Here is a 17984-nt window from a genome sequence, read left to right on the forward strand (position 1 = left end):
AGGCTATAGACTTCTTTTCTTCTAATATACTACCTAACTACTTAACTAAATATTCTAATATTATAGCTCTTAGTAAATAGATTAATCTAACTAGAAAGAAAATAGCGCCTTACTCTCGCTATAAAAAGGCGGGAAAAGAGTATATAGTCTCTTAGGACCTAAAATATAGTCGCTATAGTACCTATATATTCGCTAGAAAGTCGTATAATATTAAGGAGATAAATCGAATACCCTTAGTTTAAGACTAGAAGAGTATCGAGGTTTAAGAAGAGAAACTTTTTCTAAAGAATAAGTAGACTAAGGCCTAGATCTAAGAGATACTAGCTCGTTATACTTATATTCGCTAGTAGTAAAAGTTCCTTCGAGAATAGAAATAAAAGATAATTTTAGTAGGTCTTAACTCGCTAGACGAGTTAGACGAGTTAGAGAGAAAAGAGTAGTAGAAAGAAGAGGAGAAGAGAGAGAAGAAGAAGAAGAAAGTAGAAGTAGAATAACTACTAGCCTACCTTACCTCGCCCGACGACTTCTCTACTTATAATCTATTACTACTTAATCTAAATTTCGATTCTAAGTCTTTCTAGGAGGCCCTAGATACTAGTAGTAGAACTTCTTAAGCTACTTTAGGTAGTTAAGGTTATTTATTAGTTCCTATATATTCTCTAATTATAGGTAGTCCTTCTACTTTATTAGATAATAAGGTTTTCTCTTAACAAGTTTATAGTCTAAGATTCTCTTAACTTTATACTTAGTATTAGGGTTTACCGGTTCTATTTCTATAACTAGAGCTAGTAGCGCTCTAGGCGGTACTAGTTCGAGAAGAGATATATAAAATACTAGAAAGATATTTATACTTTTTAGTAGAGCTAGTTTATAATTTAAAGGTCCTTTATATACTTTAATTTTAAATAGTCTTAGTTTCTTATTATCTAGTTTATCGCTTAGTTATTTTGTTTAGATATTTCGTCTAACTAAATAAACTCTATTCTCCTCTCTTAGTGTAGGCTTCTAACTACGTTTCTTATTATAGTAAGATATATTTCGTTCTAAGATAAACTTAAGTTCTTCGACGAGTTATTTATAAAGAGAGGAAAGGTTATTAATAAGAATCCTTTCTACCTAACTATCGATAGATATATTATAAGGTTCTTAGAACACTATTTTCTTATAACTAAAGTTAGCTTTAAATAGCGATACTTGTATTGTCTCTATAGCTATACTATTATACGAGAACTAGGCTATTAGTAATAAGGCGACCTAATTATCTTACTTATAGTTTATATAATACCTTAAGTATACTTTAACTACTTAGTTTATTCTTTTATTACCTCTATTTATTTATAGATAGAATAATATTAATAATTTTCGCTTTATTTCTATATAAATAGTTACGGCCGTCTAGAATTTAGATATAAATAGTTTATCTCGGTCTAAGACTATTTCTTCTAAGGTACTATAGTCTATAACTATATACTAGCTAAAAGCGTATACTAACTCCTTAGTAGTACTTAACTTCTTAAATAGTATTAGGATTATATACTTAGTAAGTCTTTCTATTATAACTAGAATCGCGTCGTACTCGACTTCTATTATTAGATCTCTTAAGAGTAGAAGTTTAATAATAAAGTTCTATAATATTATTTTCTATAGTTTCTTTAGAATAAGTATTTATTCTATAAGTCTATAAGGTATATAGTACGTAGATTTATTTCGAATATAGGTACTATATTTAGTTACTACTTTCTTAACTAAAGTTTATAACTTATTAATATAGTATTACTACTAAATTCTCTAGAAAGTTCTTCTAATCTCTTAATAACTATATTTAAAGGCTCTATAGAACTTCTAGATAAATTCTAAAGTATACGAGCTTAGTATTCTAAGTTTTCTATCTTTATATAGTAAGTTTTCTTTAGAAACTATTAGTATTTTATTCTAGGTAGCTATAATATTATTATACTATAGGCCTCGGATTTTAGTAAGAGTAGTAATTACCTTAGAGTTAGAAATAAGATTTCTATCTTTATCTTTCTTAAAAATAGCTTATTTTTTATAGATCTTATCTTCTTTATATTCTAGTTAATAGCTTAAAGCGTTAGCTCGGGGATTCTCTACTTCTTTTATATATTTAATTATAATATCGAAATAAGCGAGTTCTTTAGCCTATTATACTATTTATTAATTATCTAATTTCTTTATTATTAAGAACGTTTATAGGTTCTTATAATCTATAAGGATAATAATAGAGAATTTAGCTCTCTATAGATAAATCTTCTAATATCTTAGTACTTTAACTATAGCTATAAGTTTCTTCTTATAGATATTATAGTTCTATTTAGCCGGCGAGTATTTCTCGAAGTAATATATAATAAGGTATATCTTTCTATTCTCGTCTAGTTATAGGTAAATAGTACTTATAGTAGTATCTAAGGATTAGTCTCGACTATACTTAGTTTATTAATACTAAAACTTCTAATAACTAGTTTCTTAGTAAACTAGTCTTTTAATTCTTATATAGCCGCTCTCTTCTTTTCTTCTATAAGGAAAGGTACGTCTTTTTATATAAGATTAGTAAGCGGTTCTATAATTTTTAAATACTCTTCTATAAATTATCGGTAGAAGTTTCTAAAGCTAAGAAATAACTAGACGTCTTTAACGTTTTCTAGTTCCGGCTAGTTCTTTATTTATTAGATCTTCTCTAGGTCGATATTTATTTTTCTTAGTTTAATAATAAACCCTAGAAACTTAGTTTTCTAAGTACTAAATTTATATTTCTCTAGCTTTAGTCTTAAGTCTACCTTAGCTAAAGTCTCTAAAACTAAGCAAATATACTTCTTATACTTATTCTCGTTCTCTAAATAAACAAGAATATTATTAAGATAGTAGATAATAAACTTATCGAGGTACTCTCGTAGAATATTATTATTCTATCTCTAGTATATTACCGAGGCGTTAGTTAACCCGAATAGTATAACGGTATATTTATATTAGTTAGAGAGTATAATAAATATAGTTATCTATTTATATTTTTTCTTAATTCTAATAAGGTTAAAGGTATTTCTCTAGTTAAGTTTTATAAATATTTTTACTTTAGTTAGTCTATCCTATAGATACTATATATTTAGTAAAGAGTATTAATCCCTAATAGTAATATTGTTTAGTCTTTAGAAATCTCTATAAAGTCTTCCTTTATTATTACCTATTTTTACTACTACTAGTATATTCGAAGTAGCTAGCGATTTAAATAGTCTAATCTATCTTTTCTTAAGTACCGCGTCGACGTATTTCTCTAACGTCTTAGAGACGTCGAACTAGTATTATCTTAATTTCTTAGAAAGTAGTTATCTTCCTTCTTTTAAATTAATTTTATAATTCTATAGTTAGTATTCGGGTAAGGCTTAAAAGTCTTTCGGGTTTTCGAATAACTTCTTAAATCTTTTATACTATATAGATATTTATTTTTCTTTACTCTTATTACTAGTAACCTATAGAGGACCCTCTATTCCTTCGAGGTATCTGGGCGCTTTAGAGGAGATAGCGTAAACCTCTCTCCGGCCTTATAGTTAAACCTATATACTCTTATAGGCGTATCTCCTATAAGTTATAGTATTAGTATACTAGTCTATTTCGGAGTTATACTCTCGGATCTAGGTTATTTCTAATATAGTCTTATAGTTTCTAATTTCGGTAATATTAAACTAGATATTAGTTCTATATCTATCTAGTAAGAATAATTTAGATAGAATAGTAGCTTTATTAACTTATCTACTACTATAATCCGACCTATCTACTAGTTTTAGAGGGTATAGTTAAATATTAGTTATAAAAATATTTAACTTCTTTACTATATAGAGTAAGATATAGTTTCTATTAGCTTCTAAGTTAATTATAACTCTAATTAGTTTTCCTCTAATCTTTATTTCGACTATAATTTATCTCTATTCTCTAGTAGTATAGAGCTTATAAGGGTCTAATAATATCTCTATAACCTCTATATCTCGAAGTAGGTCGGTCTATATATAGTACTATATTACCTATTTCTATAAACGATAGAGTATACTTAGGTGTAAGGTATAGGTATTAGGGACCGGGGCTTTCTACTAAGTAAACTCGCCTATTTGTCCTTTAATAAAGGAGACTCGCTCTTAGATACGCTTCCCTAGAGTCCTACTAATAATTTCCTATATATCTCCTAGTTTAAGGAGATCGTTTAAGTAGAGTAGCTATCTAATTAGTTTAAGTAGCTCGATAGTAGTCTTCTAAGTACGTTCTTACTAGAATACTACCCTTTTAATATCTACGAAAAATACTTTATAACGTATACTAGTTACGGGTTTCTCTCTCTATATCTAATAGTCGGCGGTAAACTTTTAGCTATTCTAGGTTTTCTAGATATTTCCTTCTTCTATTATCTCCTAGAAGTACTAGTACTCTCTACTTTTTAGAACTACCTCCTCGGGTTAGTAGGCCGAGGGGCTATCGGGTTCTAAGTCTATCTAGTATAAGAAGTCTCTAATCCTATATTTCTTAGTTATCGGAGAGTCTTCGGATTTTATCTAGACTACTAAACTAAGTTTAGTAGCTTCTTACTTACTCTAATTACCTTTTAGTAGAGTAGCTTTGTCTATTACCGCTAGTTATCTAGTAGGGCTAAACTATTTTTTCTAGCCTTTCTATAGCTTTCCTTTATAATAGAAGCTAGCTATATAACCTTCTTTTCTATATTTAAAGTAGAGTCTCTTCTCTCTTCGACGTATTCTTTTCTTATTTAAAAGTTTCTTTTTATTCTTCTTTAAGGCGTTAAGTTCCCTTCTACTAATTATATTAAGTTCTATTAGATTATAGTAGTAGTTCTTTATTAGACGTATATAGTAAGAATAGACTCTTTTCTTTTTAATACGTTACTTATACGCTTAGTTATCGATTTTAATAGCGGCTTTACTTAGCGCGTAAAGGCTTTTAAGAGGATCTATACGTAATAATTCGTCCTTTATAAATTCCTTTAATTCTCTATAGAATAATATTCTTAGGGCCTCGTCGCCTAGTTCTAACCGAGCTAAGGTTTACTAGAATTCGACGTTATAATAGATAGCTAACCCGGTCTAAGTAAGCTTAAGTAGGGCTAACTCTAATTTCTTCTTAATATCGATATCTCTAAAAGCTCTCCTTATCCTAGCTATAAATTCCTTTAGTGTTTTAAAATAATCTTTAACGAACTAGAAGTAAACTATAGATACTAGGCCTATTTAGGTCTTATTCTCCTAGTAATTACTAATATAAGGTTCGATCTAGTTATAGGCTCTTCCCTTAAAACGTAAGATTAGAAATAAAACCTTATCTATTTTATTTCTAAACTTATCTCTATAAAAACCTATATAGAGTTAGGCCTTTATAATAAACTACTCTAGGTTAGCTAGAGTTCTATTATACTTATCGGGTAGAGGGATTTATAAGCCTTTCTTTACTTCGATTACTATTAGGGTTAGTAGCGGTAGTACTAAGGTTTCTACGACGCTTCCGGCTAGACTAGTAACGTTTAGAGCTATTATTAATAATCTAGTACTTACTAAGAATAGATACTTAAAGTATAATAATTCGGTTCTACTCTAGGTAGACTAAGGTTATCGTAAGGTTAGTATATTAATAAGTAGACGTAAGATTATTACTTATAGATTTAGAGATCTATTTATTATAATAAGAGTAAGTTAAATAGATAATATACTATTACTATAATAAGTTAAGTATAAAGCTCCTATCTAAGGAAATTATAGTCTTTATATAGAACTTTCTTTCCTTAAGTTCGATAGGTTCGCTAGTTAAACCCGTCGAACTTCTAGCTAGTTTAATAGGTTCGTCTAGCGAACTTATCGAACTTCTATTATTACGTAATAGTACCTTAAACCGGGGCCTATCTACTAATATAAATATTACTAATATTAACTAAATTAAGCTATTAGACGGCGGTCTTAGAAACTACCTAGTTCCTGTAACCTCGCCTAATCCTAGGACCTTTAGTCCTAGAAGTATTACGACACCGAGGCCGACGCTACTCGTAACACGATAATAACGGGGCTTTACTATTAGAGTATAGTTCTATATACTACGAACGTACTAAATATATAGCGGTTAAATACTACTATATAAGAAATCTTATATTAGAAGGTATAATAGACTTAATCTATATACCTACTAAGAATTAAAAGGTAGACGGATTTACTAAGCCTTTAGATAAAGTTAAATTTAAGAAATACCTTAAACACCTTAGTTATAAGATTTAAAAAAATAAGAAAATATCTAAGAAAACTAAGATATTTAAGAAAAAGAAGAATCTTAATATTAACTATAAATAATATAAGTAGTTATTAAGAGGGCGTATAAGTATTAGGTAATAAATACTTATATTATACTATAGTACTTATAAAGAGTCTATAGTAAGTATAGAATATTCTAGAAAGTAATATTACTAAGGTAGTAAAGTTTATTTCTAAGCGAATATTCTAGAATAAGAATATTACTAATATTCTTATTAATATTAATAATAGTAACTAGTTAATTTCTAATAAATAGAATCTTCTAGAGTTAAGGTTTCTACTATATAAGGGTTCTTTAGTTCTAAGTAGATAGCTTCTCTCTCTAAGTAATTTAAGTCTTTTATATTCGAACCTTAAGTCTCGCGACTATAATAATTACCGCTATTCTCCTTACGTTATATCTATATATACTTTATATCTATATACCTATATCTTTTAACCTAATATCTAGTCTATAATAATATATATTACTTTCTTATAATAATTATTATAATAAATATAGATTTTACTTATTTTACTTTTTAATATATAGTAAGATATTAAATAGTATTTAGACTAATTTCTTTAATTTATATTTAGCTACTTTATATATATTAGAAATATATAAGATATATATAAATAAAAGTAAATATTAATAAATTATTAGTTTAATTATTAGATAACTTAAAGAAATTTCTCTAGAGTATATACTTTAAAGAATATAATAGATCTAGAAGAAATATATATCTATATATAGAATAACTCTACTTTACCTTTTAGTCTATCTATTTAGTTAGCTAGCTAGAGAAATATACTTAATTTAATTACTCTCTTACTAACTCGAGTATAAAGTCTTTTAATATCTAAGTAGGTAGATTATTATTTAAGTATAGAGCCTACAGGATTATATTTCCATTTAAATCTACTAGCAAACTCCCTTACTTACATATATTTCAATTAGTGGTTTAAGTATATAACACTGCCAAATGTTGCGGTAACTTTCAGCGACTATAACAATGTTCTTGCAGCTGCCAATTCTATTCAGAAACCCTTAGAGGAGTATGCAAGCTGCCATACCCCTAGCGGTAGGCCTACATGTTCTTTATTGACACACCACTGTATTCATGAAGGATACTTCTTCAAAAGGCATGCCCTTGAAATCTGGCAGATCACCACCCAAAGCCACTGTCAATAGTTTCTTCTGCTGGAGATGCAACCTGGGGAATGGGCTGCTATCCCTCCCGCTTCTGTCGGATTTAACTCTCCTATCAACATTAATTGTTTAAAACCACATTCATCCGCTGTCAACGCCGCAACCAGTCTCACTGTGGCGTTTGAGTACGTTTTGGAATGTATACATTCTATTAATCAATCGGCTCCGAACTTCGGCCCAGAAGGCTTCAAATCTCCAGTGAGTATTTGATCGGATATCATAGTAATGGTCCTCTTGGTTGCACTCACAAACGTATGAAGGCTGAATTCATGATGTTTGGTAGACTCATTCTACCGTAAGACGCTTTGTTTTTGCCTGCTCTGAACAATTTTAATCATCCATTTGCCTCAGCAAGCAGTATGATGGTATATGCCTCTTTCAACGCGACAACTTTAAGTCCAGACTACAAAACAAAGATTTCAACCCACATATTCGCTAGCAACATCTTCCCGGTGTCCCGCTCGTTTCGCTGAGTGCAAATTCATGATATTACGGCAGTAGAGCTGTAAGGATGAGGCACCTAATCACGAACACTCACTTTGGTCTCTGGCTTGGCAGGTTTCTTTATGCCCAGAAAGCTTTGGCAATCCTTCCCTAATGCTTGCTAACTCAACACAGAAACTACGTGTCCCTGAACTCAAGGACTGCAGAAAATTTAACTACACTTGTCTAGCTCAAACCCGAACCATCCTTCCTATATTCCAATGATTTTTGCTGACGCATTTATGACACCCAGTTTTGGGGACGTGCCTCCCACCGAAGCTGTTTTGGTAGTGGTAAGACAAAAGTCAAATAGGACGGCGACTCTTTGTCAGAACTAATGAAGTTAACAAGATACTGTAATGGCAGTGTAAATTTCAACATGGCAGTACATTTGAGAGAGAGGTATTGAATGATTTATCCTTTCGAACGGGGCTCCAGAATCGGGAGCGTACTCGTTACTAATAGAATGATATATGATAGCTCGACTGAACTGGGCAACCTCGCTCAAATCTGAATTCCCCTGGGGGAGGCTCGTTATTAAGAGGAGTAACTTGACAATCTTAATGGCAGGCTTGGCGACCTGTTGATGTGCTCATTTTAACCCGGTGCGCAGCTTGCCCTAAGGTTCGTCTATTGTCCTATTTACATTATTTGTTCACGACACATGACTACAGAGTCAGATCATCAGGGGAAACAGTATAAGCACAATGGTAAGTAGTATATTGATTCATTCGACCAGCTAATTGAGAGCATTCCAGCATCTCTTGAGCAAGTCCTTATCAAATGTGTCCAATAAACAACAGATCCGCTGATAATGTGTAAATTTACATAAACAGAAGTGTAGTCACTAAAGCTGCGTCCATTTCAGAACCTCGCGATGAGACTACCGTGATTAACATGCAAAGTAAGAACATGTCTCAATGATAATGTCTGCCACCACTTATAACGGACCCCGAGGCAGAATTACTTGATTCTCGACCAGCCTCTAGTATACGATTGGCAAGAGTGACAAGCATTGAAAGTCGCTTTAGATTTGGATCATTTGCCGAGATAACGCTCACGCGCATGAATAGATGCTCAATACGTTGTATGTATATACCCATGATCTTCGGAATAAGTTCTCGTACTTGCTCCTCCTACATGATCGTTAGCACGTGCACAGAGGTAATGATACTTTAAGGAGTTCCACTCACAAGTTCGCCAGCGTTGAGTCTTCCTTGAAAAGCCGCTAGAATGGTCTCCAACCAGCTTATTCTCTGCAGAAGATACTGATCCTCGAGGTTGATGGTAATAGTTGCGCCGAGCGAGAGTAACAGGAGTGGGCTGAGACTTTGGACGAAATTGGGGTTGAACTTGGAAAAGAACCTCCTGAAAAAGTCTTGTTCGCGGCGGGTCTGAAGCCATTGAATGACAGCGTTCTCGTAATTGCCTTCGTTCATAGCTTCTTGGATACTGGCTAACATCTCGAGATACTCTGCCTCCTCAGGCGATTTCTCTGACGCTGCGGTTTTTGGTTGGCTCTCCACAGAGACGCTAGACTCGGTTTGCCGTGAGACCTGGCGCTTATCACCGGTAGCTTGCTTCTGAAGCTTTAGAAATTGCCCTTGGAACTCAGCTTGAGCAGCAGCCATCGATGAGACAGTCTCAGTCAGACCCGTAACAAGTTGAGTTAATTGCTCAATTTTGATGCTATCTGTATGTCGCTGTTGTTCGATCAGAGCGATTTGCTCAGATGCCTGTCGCTGTACATCGCTTGAGATCTTCTGTGTGGTTTGGAGAGCAAGTTCGGTGAAAGAAGGGACGATGACACCTTGTAGAAGATTAGAAAATTGTTCTTCAACCTGAAATGCAACACTCTGCGCAAGCGAATCGGACATGAGTTTCAGAAGCTGAGGCTGATGAAGAGCCCTGGCTATCACGTCTGGTAAACTCTTATGGAGTTCCAACGGGACAGTTTGCATGACCTGTTCCTTTAGTTTGGAGCCCAATTGCTCATTTACGGCCTTTGACGCTACTTCGGTAATAGCCGGAAGGACAGACTTTTGTATACTAGCCCCGACAATGCGGCCAAGCGTTAACTCAATATTGTCCGAAAGCGTGCTTGAAACCAAACGAAGCATTGCGTCTTGCTTCGCATCGGCCACGGCAGTCTGCGTACGTCTATCATCTGTGATGTCTTTTTTCAAAGAGTCCAATGATTCGGCAAAGGACTTCTTGACTTCCGCAGCGACGCGAGCCTCTATACCTTTGAGAACAGCGTCACTGACTTCTTGTGTTTGCGCCGCAACACGATTGTTGTTGTTAGCCTTAGGCATGTTACCATTCCGAGCGTGAGAAGAAGGATCGAGGACGATGGCCTTTGCTTGTGTAGGCTGTGGTGTAGAGGTTGAGCCAGGGTTCTCTGACGATGAGTTTGCCTTTCTCCGTTTTTTCTTTTCTGCCTTCTCGACCGTGGCAGTGGCTGCAGGCGAAACTCCATTAGAAACGACATTATCCTTCTTTTCATCAAGTTTCGTCGTTGAGCTAGAAATATCTGCAGGAGCTGTCTTCTTTGGAGCTTCTTTTGGCGTGAATTCCTTCGCAGAAGGCCGTGGGATGCTTTGTGGTGGCAGAGACGCAGCAGCAGCTTCGCCAGCATCGGATGGGGGAGCAGCTGGCAACTCATTGAGTGAATCAATTGAGATGATTCCAGACTTCTCCGGAGATGCAACAAGATGAATCACTTTGTTATCTAGGGTCCAACCCAGATCAGCTTGCTTGATGACCAGACAAGTTACGCCCTTGGAATGCATGCAATAAAGCTCGAACATTATGGGTGCCTCGCCTTCAACCAAGTTGACATTCGTGTTCGACAGAAGATCAACGCTTCTAAGTGAACCTTTGTTCGCAAAAGAGTATTCTCGCATTCCGCTGATCACGGCAGTAGAATCTGGCTTCAGAACCGTCGGATCATTAGAGAGTATCTTTTCCATATACTCAGTTTGGGTAATGGACTTTGGCAAATTATACTTCGGCGCTGACAAGTGAAGGAAGTAGATTGAATTGCGAGTGGGGTGACCAACGATAATCATGCCCGTGGCGGCGTGATACAGTACGCTACAAACGGCATCGGATTCTTTGCTGTGTGGCAAGTGTATCTCCTGCACCGGCTTTTGAAGCGCAAGGTCCCACAACTGCAAGGTATGGTTCTGCTTCATGCCGACTATCATATAACGTAAAGCACCACCTTTTTGATATGGTCGGAGCTTGTCAACGAACAAGACGGAAGTTGGCCAAGACTTTTCATTTGCGGGCGTGGTGGTAAAAGTCATGAGGGGCTCCTTGACCTCAATGTGCTCAGAATTGAGTCCATTGTTTTTGGTGAGACTTCGAATGTCCCAAAACTTGACTTTTCCGGCCTTGTCGAGGGAAACAATCGTGGAATCATCCTCACTAAAAGTGAAATCCTTGCCAGCCTTCCCAGCATTGATCTTGAGTGATAGATGGCTAAGGTATTTGTCCGTATCAACCAGACGACCCTTTCCATGTTTCAGAAAAGAGCGCTTTAAGATGACAGATGGGAAAATGATGTGGATGAATTTTCCACGACCGACGCCAAAGTACTCGGGGTGATTTGAACTCTTTCGAGCTCTGGTTTTCAAAACACCACCGGGAGTTTCGTTGTCTTGAGATTGAACAGGCGGCAGAGCAAATCCATACATTTCCGGCATAGAATCATCAAGATGGTCTCCTTCACCATCCTTGATCAACACCCAGTAAACCGTGCCGCTCACGCCAGTAGCAATCACGGCCTCTTTCAAGTCGGATTGGGAGGAAGAGGTGACGATACTGAAAATTCGATCTTGCGTCTCTGTAAAAACCCGAGCATCTTTTCCGTCCTCCTGCCTAATGATACGAACACCACCATTCTTAGACATTCCATACACGATGAATGTCCCAGAAGCTGTGACAAGGGTACGATCAATCTGGTCGAATTCTTTCTTCAGACGGGCAATATCCATTATCGCCTCCTCTCGGAACGTAGGACGAGGTTCGTCTGTGGACTTTATATGGATAGAGATCCAGGGCTTCATCGGAAAATTATAAACCTTCACGATGTGTTCCTCCTCTGCCTTGGACGGACTATCTTCAGCCTCTGCGTCAGCACTTTCCCAACTATCTGCAATATGACCTTGAGCAGTTTCGTCAATTATACCCTTAACAGCCTCGGCGACAGGGGTAGGTAACCCATCCAGGGCACCACTATTTTCCTCCTTCTCGAGCTCGACTTTGATGGCTTGGGCAGTATGTTCGGCTTGCGCTTTGAAATCACTGTCTGATTTCGCTGACAATAGATCTCTAAGGTCTTGCTCGATGGAAGCCTGATTTTCATCCCGCTCCGCACGTGCGATTGCCTCCTGAACTTGCTTGTCAACTCTATCACCAACTTCGCTAAGAGCATTGTGCACAGTTTCCTTCCCATTCTGCGCTCCTGTGCCTGCAGCACCGATACCAATTAAGGCCTCAAGCGGAGTGCGTCCATCTGGAAGAGGAGTGGGCGGGGCAGATGATTGTTGAGATACTGAATCAAGTCTTCGCTTCGAGTGGGCTGGACTTGATATCGTGCTTCGTTCGTCCATCTTACGCTTGTTATCCGGAGAAGACTCGTGTCGTGGGTGTTTCAGAATCTGGATCGCTGGAGCTGAAGCGCCTGAAATGGCGGGCCCAGGCGTGGCAGCTTTGGGTGTCCGATTTCGAGGCGAAGAAGCCGCCAACTGCTCAAAGGGGTTGACATAGGTGAAAAGGCCTTGAGCAGTCTGGCTAGCCAGTTTGCTGGGCTCTTTCGCGAGCGAGGGATTGCCTTCGGTGGCGGATGAACCCATCAAGTTCAGATCCAGAGAAGCCTCTTTCAAAGCTGCAGAAAGATCTTCGACAGCATCTGGTGTGCTCGTCTTGCTTGAAGGTGTTAAGACGTTAGCTGATTTCACCTGGAGTGCTGGGTCTGATTGAGCCGGCTTTGGCTGCTGTAGCAAATTCAAAAGATATGCTTGAGTGTCTGCCGGTGGCGGGGACGCAGAATTGGTGAAAGTAGCGCGTGGCAAGTCTGTCTCGGGCTTGTTTTCTTGCGCAGATCGAGAATGGGAACCCATCAAGGCTGCCAACAGATCGGAACCACCTCGTCCAGGAGCAGAGGCGCTGACCTGTCCTTGCACCTCAGGGCCACCAAAGCTCATCGACGGCTGGCGCGACGGAGGCAATAGCGTTCCAATTAGTGCTAGTTGATGTGGTGAGCCGGACGAGGGTTGACTGAACTTGAGAAGATTGAGCAGACTGGAAGTGCGATCAGCATTGGATGAGCCTCCAGTCGCTGTCGCGATTCGTGGCTGAGCAGGTTCGGCAGGACTCATGACGGCGAAGGTGTGATGAGGGTGTTGATTGTGTATCGGCGGTGTTGGCAAAGGTGAGGAGACGGAGGGCTGGTGATAGCTTCCCAGTACAGATTGCTGCGATGAAGAAGGCTGATGGCCATAGAAGGCTGGGTTGCTGCCGCTACCGCCGCCGTTGCCGTTGTTGTAGTAGCTGTAGCTGGGTTCTAGATTGACGGGCTTGGATTGTTGTTGGCGGAGCTGGGCAAACAGCGAATCCAATCCATTATTACCGCCCTCGCCGGAGCCGCCAGGATATCCAGACATGGGCAAAGTGATGTTCGAATCGAAGCGCACCGAAGGCGCGGATAACGTCGTTAAAATGCTCTGAAAAGCTCAATAGAGGACGTGAAAATACGCAAGAAAGAGACTTAACGTGACCGATGGAAGAGAAACACCGCCGCGACAGCTCTTGCTCGCGAGCAAGGAGAATGTCGTGGATGGAAGTGTTATGATGGAAGTTTGTTTGGAGGTGAAGAGCAAACGACAGAAGTCGATGATGGAAAATGTATTGGAGCTTGGACCTTTGGAGGTGATGCTGCTTGGGGCGTCGTGGCGGCCTTGATTGGCTGAGATCGGGGAGGTGGGGCGCGACTTCCTCGCGAATCTTGAAGTTGAGGATCTCGTCTCGTCTGCTTGTGTCTGTCTGGACTCTGGGCCTTCCTTGGACCTCCCACCATGATCCGGAGATTCAGTTGTACGAATACCTTCATCGACAATCACATTAACAATTACGAGTGATACCATTACCCGCCACCACTGCTCTACCTCCTCTCCTCTTCCCACACGCGGCCACGCTGGCAGCACCATCACGCAGAAGATCCCGCGGTCGGCCTGTCCTCGAGTCCCAAGCCACAGTCGGTACAAAGGTTGCCAAATACACATCCATCCATCCATCCCTCCATCCCGATTGTCCACACTGCAGCCATCTGAATCGACGAGTTGTATGCAGATACCCCCGTGTGCAGGTTTGGTGATGACTGCGTCCGAGCTGGCTGAAACACGCAGCACCGATAGATAGCAACAATGTTCTGCTTAAGGAGGTATGTAATCCAGACTACAGATATGGTTTCCCCTCTCGCCCCCTTCTCACCCTCATTTATATCTATATCACCAGAAAAGTGCGCTGACTCTCCCAGCTGGTTACCCCTCCTTTTCATACCTACCAATGCTTCACCAATATTCATATTCCTCTTTTTCATATGCACATATTTTTTAAATCGGCCATGCGTGTATTGCTCCTTTCTCCTCCTGATACTCTTCGCCTCCTCGTGTCACTGGTCCGACCATTGTTTCTTCGATTTCAGCAGCAATTGGTTTGAACCGAGAGCTTCCGGCTCGAGTCTTTCGTCTGGAGTTGGCGGTTGGTCTGGAACTTCAAACTATACCTTTGATAAGATTGGGATATATACTGGCGCTATAAACAACACAGCTTTTGCTCTTGTTGGAACCGCTCTGGAGGAAGCAAAGAGGCAGGTGGCTATGAATACTGAATGGACCGGCATTGGTGTTGAGTGGCTACGAAGTCTTTTGGGGCGAAGGGAGTGGCGGCTACCTTGCGTGGACGTCTATATCCGTCTGTGAAGCTTTAAGATGGACTGACAGGAGGAGCTGATCGCATTTGGGCTGGGTTCTTCATATTCAAGCGTTCTATACACGGAGGGTGTCTTTGGAAACCAAGAAAGGCTATGTGGCTGCTAGTCTAAACTCACTGGTTCTAGAAGGAGACAGATGCACAATGGATTATTGGGCGAAACAGCTTGTGCTACCCCGAAACTAGGGTTAGGCATAGTACACGGTTGAGATGTTAATCGTGAAGATCTTATGACGTGACGTGGATGAGTCCTTAATCAGAATAGAATCCGCAAAGTTGTTCTTCAAGTAAGCGATGGACAGTTGTAACTGAGTTTAACAGAATCACGGTGTTGAGTGTTACATCAGCATTCAACAAACATCATGCATGCCTAGCTAGATTCTATTACAGTGATAATTGAGTTGGGCTAGATCATGCTCAGAATCCTACATACCACACTCTACCTACAGAATTCAAAGCCCGAATATTTGGCCTATATCGTTCGATCGACGTCGAAAAATAATCAGGACTATTGCTTCGGCATAACATGATTGCCGATTAGTACATCGATTTTCCTGGAACGAGTTGAATATTTTTTCAAACTTATTGCCTCAAAGTGTGCTTTGTGGTCTCTCATCTTGATATTCAAGAACATTGTGAAATAATAGCAGGATCGTCACTGAAATGGAAACATTTCCCACGGCTTCGAATGGCTGGCCTTGACTACGTCTACTTCTATTTATTTTGCCGTGAATTCGGGGCACTACGTAGTGTTGAATGTATCACGGTATTCAAATGCAACGCCAGTCTATATGATCCGCTAGGCTCAGTATGCTTGTGATAAGTTGCCAGTTCCAAATATGAAAATTAACAGCAAGATTCATTGCTCATATTGGACCAACTCATCTTGGACTCTTGATATATGCTTTATTGGTAAAAAGTGTGCAAAGAACAATATTTTTGTCGCGTCTAAGGATGAGCATTGCACAGGATTAAATGTTTCATCTACTTGGAAGTAACTTCTCAGGAATGCCATAACTTTGGGATTATTCGTTGCGAGCGTCAGTGCTAATAGAACCCAGGAAGACCCCTTTTCACAGCTCGATTCTCGTTGTTCAATCTGTCATTATAGGTTTGTTATACTTGGCATTTGTATGATAACTAAATCTAGAATCATCGAACTTGATTATCTAAGACGAATCTAGATTCTGTTGCTGCTTGAGATAGATAGTGAACGGAAAGGTTTAGGTGAATTACCAGTTAATTCCTGGACATCGAGATAATTATTGAGAACGTTATAGCTCTTCTTCTCAAGGGGCATCATAGTCGGCGACTTAGTGAATCGCAGAGCTTGTATTACCCCTTTTTCCCACCCATAAGCGAAGGTGAGAATATTAGATTTTTCAACAAGGCAAGTTGCCGTAATTCGACGTTCACTCCAACAGCTAAAGTAACTCTTATCATCGCCTTATCGACTTAAGCATGGTTGCTCTTACCGTAGAAGGTAATAGAATTGATGCACCTCGAGCGATTAACATGTATTGGTCAACCGAAACGGGATTAGAATGCTAACATCAATACATGCCAGTGGACTACTCCTTACTTCAAGTAGCAATATCTGGCGCGATCTTCCAAACTGAGGCATTCTTGTATCTCTCACACTCCATCATCACCGGAAGGAAAAAAGTGAATATCGTTGACTCTGTAACTAGGAGGTTTAGACGAAATAACCGAGAATTGATTACCTAGGTATATACAGGTTTTGGAATATGTCTAAACCTAGGTGGTACATATTCGCTGCTTGAACCTGGTATGGACCCGCTTTCACTAGTCGCTTAATTGTTATAAGATCTTATATAGACTTGAAACATTCTTTCTTATTATCTTTGCACCTCCCTCCTTTTCAACATCATTTTACTTGCACCCTTTTCTGGGTGTTTCCGGGAGGAAAAATACTCTATATTTTGCACTCTATTTTAGGTTTTTATCAGAAAATCCATGGGAAATTGTTGATCACTCATTCTTTACACTGTGCTATTTGATACCTTGGAATCGGCTTTCCTTCGCAACCAAACTGAAGTGTTGTCTTCTATCCTCACACCAAAAACCAAACATGCAACGAAAGAGCGACAGTATGGCTAACACTGCCGAGGATTGGACCTGGAGTTCTGGTTTGTTCAACCACAACTTTTAGAACGATGAACAAATGAGCGTGGGTGTTGGCCTAGGCATTACTCTAAGAACAGAACACTTTTCTTCACCAGCCTCTTCATTTTTGACGAGGACAGAGAAGTCTCTCAAAAACCAAGAGCTAAGAAGAATGTTAGCTGTGGAAAGCTCGTCAGAATGCTGGCTTCCGTCTCGTAAAAATCCAAGTCCCTATCCACCTGTAAAAACTCCGAGGCAAAGTAGCTTGCAAGGCCTGGAAGGCAGCTTTGCTGGTCATCCCCCCTATGAACACTCGGACTCAAATACACCTACGGTATTTACCCCATCCAACTCAACCCCGAGCACATACACAGCATCAACACCATCTTCGGTTCCCAGTTACCAGATGAGCCACGACGAATACGCCTTTCCAACACTCCCAGCTCATTCTGTTCAAGCTTCTAAGAACAACACTGTATTCTTACATGAAGATTACAACTCTTTTGGAAATTATCAAGCAACTCCCTCTCCATCCACGCCCACACCCACAGAAACACTCACAACACCCTCCCCTGTCCTCGGACCCCCCTCAACAGTCCCAACAATCACAGTCTATAACTGGGCCGTCCCAGTAACACCAATCAACTATCATGCTCTACGCAACGTCCACGGTGGACTCCAAGATGCACCTGAGGAAATTCCAAAAACGCAGCTATCCCGCGCGATCCAGATTGAGTTGGCCAAAGCCGGTCGACCGCGCAAGAGGGGAAAGAGAAGAATGTGCGACTGTGGATGTAAGAGTATCATTCAACCGTATGTTATTAAACGCCACATGAAAACCGCACGACGGGTCGTCGGGAGGTGAAATATCCTTT

The 17984-nt window shown here is 39.0% G+C and overlaps 2 protein-coding genes across 2 annotated transcripts; one reads left to right on the forward strand and one right to left on the reverse strand.

Moving 5' to 3' along the window:
* Positions 1–8900: 8900 nt before the first annotated feature.
* Positions 8901–13655, reverse strand: GLAREA_05556 (WD40 repeat-like protein; the record flags this gene model as incomplete). Its single annotated transcript, XM_008078845.1, has 2 exons — positions 8901–9119; positions 9177–13655. The coding sequence occupies 2 exons, from the start codon at positions 13653–13655 to the stop codon at positions 8901–8903; spliced, it is 4698 nt and encodes a 1565-aa protein (XP_008077036.1).
* A 3512-nt stretch (positions 13656–17167) lies between these two features.
* GLAREA_05557 (uncharacterized protein) lies at positions 17168–17974 on the forward strand (the record flags this gene model as incomplete). The annotated part of the gene is made up of 1 exon (XM_008078846.1): positions 17168–17974. One exon carries the CDS (start codon positions 17168–17170, stop codon positions 17972–17974), a length of 807 nt encoding a protein of 268 aa, XP_008077037.1.
* Between the last annotated feature and the right edge of the window lie 10 nt (positions 17975–17984).

Source organism: Glarea lozoyensis (assembly GCF_000409485.1).
Source record: "Glarea lozoyensis ATCC 20868 chromosome Unknown GLAREA10, whole genome shotgun sequence".
Taxonomy (NCBI): domain Eukaryota; kingdom Fungi; phylum Ascomycota; class Leotiomycetes; order Helotiales; family Helotiaceae; genus Glarea; species Glarea lozoyensis.